Below are 11311 nucleotides of genomic sequence, written 5' to 3'. Positions count from 1 at the left end.
TTGAGGCAGTTCAAAAATGGCATAAGACTACTTTAGCTACAGAGATTTGGAGTTTTTTAGGTTTGGTGGGGTTATTATCGTCGGTTCATGGAGGGGGTTTCATCTATCTTTGCCCCATTAACTAAGTTAACCCAGAATGGTTCTCTTTTAATATGGTCCAACGAGTGTGAGGTGAGCTTTCAGAATCTCAAGATTGCATTGACTACAACTCCACTATTGGTGTTGCCTACAGGTTTGGGATCTTACACCGAGTAATATGATGCATCGCGTGTTGGGCTTGGCGCAGTATTAATGCAGGACATTAGGGTGATTGCCTACGTTGCTCAACAGTTGAAGGTTCATGAGAAGAATTACCTTGTGCATGATTTAAAGTTGGCAGCCATTGCTCATGCACTGAAGATTTGGAGGCACTATCTATACATTATTCCATGTGAGGTCTATACGGACCATCGGAGTCTCCAGCATCTGTTCAAATAGAAGGACCTTAATTTACGTCAGTGAAGATGGTTTGAGTTGTTGAAATACTATGATATCACTAAATTATATCATCCAGGGAAGGCCAATATGGTGGTTGATGCATTGGCTAGGCTGAGAGCATAGATAGTTTGGCATATTTACCTGCAATGGAGAGGCCACTAGCTATGGAACCTAGCCAAGTTCTTGCTTGTGTTGTGGCACAGTCATTGTTGTTAGAGCGTATCAAGGCTTGCCAGTTTGATGATCCCCACTTGTTTTAGTTAAATGAATCGGTGCAACGGGGTGGTGCTAAGGAGGTTGTGATTGGAGATGATGGTGTTATGCGTCTTCAGGGCCAAATTTGCATTCCGAATGTTGAGGAGGCTCACACTTCATGCTATTCCATTCACCCAGGTGTCACGAAGATGTACCATGACTTGAAACAACACTATTGGTGGCAGAGAATGAAGAAAGATATTGTTGCTTATGTCTCTTAGTGTTTCAATTGTCAAAAAGTGAAGTACGACCATTAGAAACCAGGTGGATTGACTCAGAGATTGGAGATACCGAAGTGGAAGTGGGATCGAATCACTATGGATTTTGTGTTCGGCTTACCATAGACCTAGAGGAAATATGATGCAGTATATGTTATTATGGACCAGTTGAATAAGTCCGCATACTTCATTTCGGTGATGACCTCCTATTCTTCAGAGCGATAGGCTCAAGTTTACATCTAGGAGATTATCTATCTGCAAGGCGTGCCCATTACCATCATTTCTTTCTAGGGCACGAAGTTCACATTGCATTTTTGGAGAGCCGTGCAATGTGAGTTGGGGCGTGGGTCGAGCTGAGTATCGTGTTTCCTCCTCAGACAGATGGACAGTTCGAGCACATTATTCAGATACTGGAGGACATGTTGCGGGCATGCTTTATGGATTTCAGGGGTCAGTGGGACCAGTTTTTACTGCTAGCAAAGTTCGCCTACAACAACAGCTATGAGGCGAGCATCTAGATGGCTCCATACAATGCCTTATATGGGAGGCGGTGTCGTTCACTAGTTGCTTGGTTTGAGCCAAAAGAGGCTAGTTTGTTGGGCACTGATTTTGTCTGTAATGCTTTAGAGAAGATTAAGGTGATTCAGGAGAGACTTCAGATAGCTCAGTTCATGCAAAAGCATTATACGGACCGAATGGTTCAAGATGTGGCTTACATGGTGGGTGAGAAGGTTCTTCTCCGAGTGTCGCCTATTGTTACAACCCCAAACTCCCACCGTAGGAGTCGTGATGACACCTAATCTCTAAGACTAGGTAAGCCTAACACATGATGAGAATTTAGCATAATAACGACTAAGCTATTGATTCAAACTGATAAATAACATAATAAAACCAAAGCGGAACAACAGTCCTATAATCCCCAAAACCGGTGGAACTGAGTCATAAGCTCTACTGAAATATACTAGGAAATCTCTAATACAATAATGTTCAGAAATAATGAAAATAGTAGCATAGATCACTAAAAGGTGACTCCGAGGCCTGCGAACGTCAAGAAGGTATACCTTCAAGCCTCCGCGAAGTCTGAAGCAACTTACCAGCGTCTATCACGGGCAAAAGTACCTGCATTTGCACAAAAATGTGCAGAAGTGTAGCATGAGTACACTATAATGGTACCCAATAAGTATCAAGACTAACCCTGGTTGAGTAGTGACGAGGTTAGGTCAAGAACCTACTAGACATAGAAGCTTGAACAAACTATTAATATAATCTAACAACGGAAAGTAAAAGCAATAATGACAACAGAGAAAATTGTTAATATAAGGCTAACAACGGAAGTAAAAGCAATAAGTGACAACAAAGAGTGAACAGATAAAAACAACAAATGATCAAATACAGTCAAAATACAAGTGAAATGAATTAAGGAAAAACAATAACCATTCAAATCAAAAAGCCGTTCCAACATAGAATGTACAACAAGAATCACACCGAGGTACCATACCTCATATTCCCATTTCACACTTTACAATCACAATCTTTTTTATATCTCTGTGTGAGCCTTGCATTTATTTTAAAAATATTTTTTTCCGAAATAGCTTCACGCGCTTTAGCCCCCTTATCGCGCCGCGTGGCTTCAAGTAATTTCCCTTTCTAGCAACATGCCCATAAATCCCACCTTAGCTCGCCGTATGCGCATCAATATCACAACCCTTATACCGCTGCATACAAATCACATCTCAACCAAATAATCAACTCGCACCACACGTGCCCATATGCCACAATATTTGCAAAAACAACAATACCAATATTACCACAACACATAGCCCACGACTGAACCACAATATGTACAAGAATCTCAATAACAACAAAATAAAACGGGAAATAACTTAACAAGGAAAGACATTCCAATAACCAACAACAGCAACCACTAACATGTTAATAGCTCTCAACACTACAACTTCAATTAAATGAAAATGGATAAACTTAACAATGAAAGATATGAACATTTAATGACAACCTCAATTGGATGCATACAAGAGTAAACAAAGAAGAATAGAACATGAGATAAAAACTTCAAATAAATGCATTTAAGGAACCTAAAAGTCTAAAGTGGTCGATTTCAACAATTAAGTTCGTGTACACACTCGTCACCTCATGTACACGTCTTTCACATAATTCAAATAGTGCAATAAAATAAAATCCAATGGGATAGGTTCCCCCACATGAAGTTAGGCATGATACCTACCTCAACTAGGCCAAATCAACATTCAAAAATGGCTTTTCCCTTAAAATGCGCCTCTGTACGGCTCAAATCTAACCAAATATGACTTAATATCATCAAACAATGCAAGACAAATAAATTTCAATTAATAAAGCTAAGATATTTACACAATTTCTCAAAAGTCAACCCCGGGCTTGCCGGTCAAAACCCGAGTCCAACAATAGATCTCAGCTACCCATAACCCCAGGAGTCCATATATGTGTTTTGTTTCAAATCCGAGTCTAATTCGACTCTCAAATCTAAATATTTTGATTTTTCAAAACATAGACAAAATTTCCCAAACATTCTCTTCAAATTCCATGGATTAGAGGTTAAATCTCATAAATAATCATGTAATATAATTGAAAATTTATCAAAATAACTTACCCAATAGTTCTATGTGAAAATATCTGCTCAAAATCGCCTTCTACCAAGTCTAGGGTTCTAAAATATGATAAATGAAGCTAAGTCTCATTTTCCAACCCTTTTGTTCAGCTGCAAAAGTCGCAAATGCGACCTCGGGTTCGTAATTGCGAACCCTTGCAATAGCGGAATAGGGATTTCAAAAGCGAGCCGCATGTTTTGAGCCATGCTGCTGGCTTAGGTTTTTTGCTTCTATAATCTGCAACCTCTTTTCTACTTCCGTCATTTGTAGTGATAGTGTAGTAAGTATTGAAAATAGGTCTTGTGTAGTTTCTTCTTCATTTGTTTGTGTACTTTTGTCTTGATAAGTAATCTGCAATCACATTCTTGTCAGTAGGAATTATTTCTATTGTAAATGTGAAATTTAGTATATTTAATACGAGTCTTCGTATTTCTTTCGTTGTAACTGAGTCTTGTACCTTTTTGGTTATCCACCATTTAACTTGTGTGTTATCTGTTCTAACAATAAATTTGTTATATACTATATATAGTTCAAACGATAATAAACACTTATATAAAGCTAATAATTCTTTTCTATTTATTTCCCATTTTAACTGTGGTTCCGTAAATGATCCTGAATAATATCTACAGTGATGTTCTATTTTTTCATCCTTATATTTGTATTTAAGTACTCCTCCATAACTATGGTTACTTGAGTCTGTCTCTACTATATATATAAATTCTCTATTTTCATCTGGAAAATATAGTTTTGGTAATTTTTTACACATATGTATTTTTTCCCAAATATCTATTTTTATGTCAGTAGGTTTTAATAGTTCCTTCTTTGTTATTTCTTCTGTTCCTACCAAATTTTTAGGTAATCCTGGGCATATTGTTTCTGTAGTTATTATTTCACTTTCTTTAACTAGTTCTTTAGTTATATAATTGTTTTCTTGTCCAGTATTTATCATTATTAGGTATTTTCTTTGATCTTTAGATTCTTGATATAATTGCATATTTTGATGTAATCTATGTTCTTGTAATTCTATTATTTTTCGGGTTTCTGTTAGGTTCATCTAGTCTGAATATATATCCTCTGTAAGTATATCAAATTCAGATAGGCTTATTGTATTCTCTTCTTCTAAGTCAGATAATTCTGCTAAATCATACCATTGTTGGGTCATTAGTTCTAGTATTTCGTTCATAAGTAATTTGTCAAATATTATATTTTTGATATCATTATTTAGTGATCTAAGTATGTGTAAAATGGTTATTTTATATTCATCAGTGTTATCTAAGATGTAAGGATGATCCATTTTTGTTTGATGTTTTGGCTAAAAATATTCCTTTAATCTCTTCGTTTATCATGTTTATCGTCATCCTATAACAAGTTATTAAGAACAATTCTTTTAGTCACTACCATGATTTTTTGCTTCAATCGTTTTACCCTAACAGCGCCTCAACTCTGGTTACTTCCCTACCACGGCCTTCTGCCTTACTGGTTTCACCCTTAGGATGGCATAGTCTGGGCTTAAACTACTCTCAGCATAATTATTCATGGCAAACTTACTAAAATTATTCTAAATAACAGTTATAACATGATAACAATTATGATAATCTAGAGATTTCAGGAATATATGTATTTAGCTATACATATTTTAAAACTACGGTCAAACCTAAGGAATTTCTAAACATTCAAGTTGCCAACTTTCAGCAAAACAAGTCAAATCAACCTAGGGACTTCCGAATTAAATTTGGGGCATACGCCCAAGTCAAAAATCATAATACGAACCAATTGGAGCCATCAAAATACCATTCCGGGGTCGGTTTTACAAAAGTCAAACCTAGGTCAACATTTCTATCTTAAGCTTCTAAACCAAGAACCAAAGGTTCTAAATCATTCTAAACCTTAACCGAAACGAAACCGACCATCCCCGCAAGTTATAAAACCACAAATAAATATACGTGAAGCTATAAAAGGGGAAACAAGGCTCAAATACACCAAATGACTGGTCGGGTCATTACATTCTCCCCCTCTTAAAACAAACATTCATTCTCAAACGTGCATAGACACACACCTGAAGTGCCATAAAGGTGAGGATAACGACTCTACATGTCGTGCTCGATCTCCCAGGTCTCCTCCTCAACCTGTTGGCCCCTCCATTAGATATTCACTGAAGCAATGCTCTTTGACCTCATCTTCCGGACATGCTTGTCCAAGATAGCCACTGGCTCCTCAACATAAGTAAAATCCTTATCTAATTGGACTGAGCTGAAGTCTAATACATGTGACGGATTACCATAATACTTCCGGAGCATTAAAAAATACAGCGAACACTGGGTGAACTCCCATTAAGTTGGGTGGCAATGCAAAGCTGTAAGCCACCCCACCAACTCTCTTAAGGATCTCAAAGGGGCCGATACACCTAGGGCTTAACTTGCCCTTCTTCTTGAACCTCATCACACCCTTCATGGGTGAAACTCTGAGTAGAAACCTCTTTCCCACCATGAATGCTACATCACCAGCTCTCCGATCGGTATAACGCTTTTTCATGGACTTTGTTGTACAAAGCCGATCCTAAATCAACTTGACCTTCTCTAAGGAATCCCGAACCAAATCAGTGCCTAATAACCTAGCCTCCTCCGGATCAAACCAACCAACTAGAGAACGACATTGTATCCTATATAAGGCCTGATAAGGAGCTATCTAAATACTCAATTGGTAGATGTGGTTGTAGGCAAATTCTGCAAGAGGTAGGAACTAATCCCATGAACCCCTGAAATCCATAACACAGGCATGTAGCATGTCAGCTCGACCTGTGTGCCTAACTCACGCTGCATAACTCGCTAGAAATGTGATGTGAACTATGTGCCTCGATTGGATATAATAGACACTGGCATGCCATGAAGGTGAACAATCTCACGAACATAAATATGAGCCAGTTGCTCTGAAGAGTAGGTAGTCATGACCGAAATGAAGTGTGCAGACCTGGTCAGTCTATCCACAATAACCCACTGCATCAAATTTCCTCAAGGTCCGTTGAAGTCCAACTACAAAATCCATGGTGATACGCTCTGACTTCCACTCTAGAATATCAAGCCTCTGAAGCAAACCATCCAGTCTCTGATGCCCGTACTTCACCTGTTAATAGTTCAAACACCGACACACATACTCTACAATATATTTCTTCATTCTTGTCCACCAGTAGTGCTGCCTTAAATCCTGGTACATCTTTGCGGCACTCGGATGAATGGAATACTACGAACTGTGGGCCTCCCCAAGAATCAACTCATGCAACCCATCCACATTGGGCACACAAATCCGGCGCTGCATCCGCAACACCACATCATCTCCAATGGTAACCTCCTTGGCATTATCGTACTGCATCGTGTCCTCAAGGACAAGCAAATAGGGATCATCATATCGACGCGCTTTGATGCGCTCAAACAAAGAAGAGCGAGAAACCACGCAAACAAGAACCTGACTAGGCTCCAAAATAACCAATCTTACGAACCTGTTGGCCAAAACCTGTACATCCAATGCTAACGGTCTCTCTCCAACTGAAATATAAGCAAGAGTCCACATGCTCTCAGCCTTCCTACTCAAGGCATTGACCACCACATTAGGCTTCCCGAGATGATATATAATGGTGATATCATAGTCCATTAATAACTATAACCACCTCTGTTGCCTCAAGTTCAGATCCTTTTGCTTAAACAAGTGTTGTTGACTCCTGTGATGTGTAAATACCTCACAAGACACGCCGTAGAGATAGTGCCTCCAAATCTTCTATGCATGAAAAATGGTTGCCAACTCTAAATCATGTACTGGGTAGTTCTTCTCATGGGGCTTCAACTGACGTGAAGCATAAGCAATCACTCTACCCTCCTGCATCAATACACACCCAATGCTAATCTGCGAAGCATCATAATAAACTATATAAGAACTCGATGGTAAAGACAAAACTAGAACTGAAGCTATGGTCAAGGCGGTCTTGAGGTTCTAAAAGATCCCCTCATATTCGTCGGACCACCTGAATGGGGCACCCCTCTGAGTCAATCTGGTCAAAGGAACTGATGGATGAAAACCCCTCCATGAAATGGCAATAATACCCGTCCAGTCCTAGAAAACTCTGGTTCTCCGTATCATAAGAACATTTGGGCCAACTCTGAACTATTTCCACCTTCTTCGAATACCCCTTAATCCCATCACTCGACACTACATGGCCCAAAATGCCACTAGATCAAGCCAGAACTCACATTTGGAGAATTTAGCATACAACTGTTTCTCCCTCAAGGTCTGGAGCACGATCCTCGAGTGGTGCTCATGATCCTCCTGGTTGCGATAATACACCAATATGTCGTCAATGAACATGATGACTAAAGAATCAAGATATTGCTGGAACACACAATTCATCAAGTTCATAAATGCTGCTAGGGCGTTGGCAGCCCAAATGACATCACCAAAAACTCATAGTGATCATAGAGAGTCCTAAAGGCCTTCTTCAAAATATCTAAATCCCAAATCTTCAAGTGATGATACCCCGAAATCAAATCAATCTTTGAGAATACTTGAGCACCCTGAAGATGGTCGAACGAATCATCAGTATGCGGTAGTGGGTACTTGTTCTTGATTGTAACCTTATTCAACTGCTTGTAATCAATACACATCCTTATAGAGTCGTCTATCTTCTTAACAAATATAATTAGAGTACCCCAAGGCGATACGCTCAGTTGGATGAACACCTTATCAAGCAACTCCTGAAGTCGTTCCTTTAATTTCTTTCAATTCCAATGGTGCCATACGATATGGTAAGCAAAATCGATATCCCTATTGGGAAGCAAGCCCGGTAGGTCTGTTGAAACACATATAGGAAATCTCTCACTACCAGAACTGACTCAATGGTAGGAGTATTAGCACTGACATCCCTCTGAAAGGCTAGATATGCTTCACACCCCTTCTTAACCATTTGTTGTGCCTTAAGAAAGGACTCCACCCTACTAGGAATATAATCCAATCTACCCTTGACAATCCAGAATAGCATGATCGGGCGACAACCAATCTATGCCCAATATCACGTCAACCACCATACTGAGTAGCAGAAGGTCAACTCTGATCTCAAAACCACTGATAGTGACCAAACACGACCGATAAACACGAACTACTACAATAGAATCTCCCACATACCTAGACACATATAGAGGGACACTCAAAGAATCACGAGATATATCCAAATATGGAGGGGCACTCAATCCTAAACCTTGAGAACATCAAAACTATTAAGACCCAATTTCCACCATAGGCCGTGATGGCGCCCAATGCTGCCATTAGGACAGACGATAATTAAATATATACGCCAATACATAATTCAAAGTGCATCGAAACATATAATACCCACGTGCCGCGGCAGTGGGGATTTCTCAGAGTACAAATTTTTCTTGCGTTTTGACATCCAGACTTGGTCCTCGACCCCCGAACACGATCCCGGCTTAATCCCTTGGGCTTTTACTTAGACTTCAAAGCTCCAAATCACTCGAATTCAATACATAACATCTACATAGCTCGGAATCACTCCTACAAGGTATAAAACACAAAATATATGCAAAATCACTATCAATTAATGCTCAAAACGAATAAAGTACAGTAAATTAGAGTACAATAATCAACTAAAGTACGATATTATAGTCTACCATCAACACCCCACACTTAAACCATTGCTCGTCCTCGAGAAATCAGACTACACTTCATATAGACACGACCCTTTTTAGACAACTCTCATAATTCAACATACCAAGAATATTTAAAATAGATCAAGCACTCTAACGTAACATCCTCGCCTCACTATTTGACTCACAAGCACCATGCATTTTTCACAACCCACTCACTTACTCTAACACAGAGGTCAAGGACATTACCCTTTTCTTCGTGAATCAAGTGCCCTCACACAACAATAGAGATTAGTTCCACACTCAATGGACATTAAGAACAATTAGGACCTCCAGATAGAAAGAATTCGCTCACTCTCATAAACAACATTCATACGCCACAATAGACATACCATAGGCTTGCCCGTAGTGTACTACTCTACTAATTGAGCTCATTCAGTCAAAGATCCAGTAGGACTTTAATTGGTTGTAACATAGGCTACGGGACGGGTAGGATACATTTTGATATAAGAGTGACTACACCTTCCTAAGCGCTTTTAATACATACAAGTAACAACTGAAACTCCCACTACTAGAACTAACAAAACTAACACATATACATACAACATAGAATTATCCCCCACCCCACACTTTAAGTTGTGGCATGTCCCCATGACACACAATTAAAAAGCATAAGGTAAAAGAAATTTCCCTAAATATCTAGTCGGGGTCTAAGTCGAAGTTTGGATCCATTCATTGCCTTCGGACTAATGCGCACATCTAGGCAGACATCTTCTTCTCAAACTTTTTGGGGTACACCCAATACTTATATTTCTTGCTCACTGTAGCCTTCTCCTTTGAGTCCTTCACTTTCCACTCAACACTCGCAACTGGTATTTCTTTTTGTGCCCCATTTTCTACATTCATATCAAAAGTCACCGTCTCCTTACCCACTCTCAGAATGAGTTTCCTCTCGTGTATATCTAGTATAGCTCTGCCCATCGCTAAGAATGGTCTTCCTAGGATGAGGGGAACCTCCTTGCTCTCCTCCATATTCACCACTAAAAAGTCTACAGGAAATACAAACTTCTCTACCCGAACTAACACATCTTCCATTAATCCCCTCAAGTATTAAAGTCATTTGGTCCACCAGCTGCAAAGATATTGGTACCAACCTTATCTCTCCAATCTCCTTCTCCAGTTTTCTGCAAATAGATAAAGGCATTAAGTTAATTGAGGCACCAGAATCACATAAAGACTTGTCAAAATTTATAGTTCCTAATGAGCAAGGTATAGTAAAACTCCCTGGATCTCCACACTTTTGTGGGAGTTTATTTTGCAATATAGCACTGCAATGCTCTGTAAGCTTGACCACCGAGGTCTCCTCTATTTTCCTGTTCTTTGTAAGGAACTCTTTCAAGAATTTGGAATAAGCAGGCATTTGTGAGAGCACTTCTGTGAATGATAAGTTTACATGAAACTGTTTCAGTACATCCAAAAATTTCTCAAACTGCTTGTGCAGCTTTTCTCTACATAGCTTCTAGAGGGAAAGGTAAAGAAGGCATATGCTCGCTCTTATCATGTTCCTTCCTTCTTGATTTTCCTTCCTTCTTCTTCTTCTCAGTTTTCATTGGGCCTTTCTTCTTCTTGTCATCACCACTTTTCAGCTACTCCCCTCTTTCTTTTGCAATTATCACATCTTTTGGATTGGGGTGGGATCCTTCAACACTTTCCCACTTCTCAAGGTCACAATATTCACTATTTCTTTGGTATTTCTCTCAGTAGAAGCGGGGAGAGTTCCTAGAATCCTCTCAGACAATAGTGGCTAGCTGCCCAACCTGTCTTTCCAAGTTTCAAAAACCTGCACCTATTTCTTTGATAGTTGCTCCATGTTCCCATATAGTTGCGCTATGAGTTTCAAGACTCTCATCAGTTTTCAGAATGAAGGCCTTCATGTGATCTTCTATGCCAGACAGAATGCACTGTTGAGGCTGAAATTGCTGCCTATACTGATTTTGGAATGCTGGAGCTCCTTGTCCCTGGGGTCTAGAGTTATTTTGTTGCCAGGAATTCGCTATACCCCCATGTGAACTCC

General features: G+C 39.4%; 1 protein-coding gene across 1 annotated transcript; it reads right to left on the bottom strand.

Annotated features, from left to right (window-relative positions):
* Positions 1 to 6829: 6829 nt before the first annotated feature.
* Positions 6830 to 7237, bottom strand: LOC138893841 (uncharacterized). Its single transcript, XM_070178505.1, has one exon. It carries the CDS (start codon positions 7235 to 7237, stop codon positions 6830 to 6832), a length of 408 nt encoding a protein of 135 aa, XP_070034606.1.
* Between the last annotated feature and the right edge of the window lie 4074 nt (positions 7238 to 11311).

The sequence above is a fragment of the Nicotiana tomentosiformis genome, chromosome 6, assembly GCF_000390325.3.
Source record: "Nicotiana tomentosiformis chromosome 6, ASM39032v3, whole genome shotgun sequence".
Lineage (NCBI taxonomy): Eukaryota > Viridiplantae > Streptophyta > Magnoliopsida > Solanales > Solanaceae > Nicotiana > Nicotiana tomentosiformis.
Note: the sequence above shows the minus strand (reverse complement) of the source record. Positions and strands in the feature narration are given on the sequence as shown.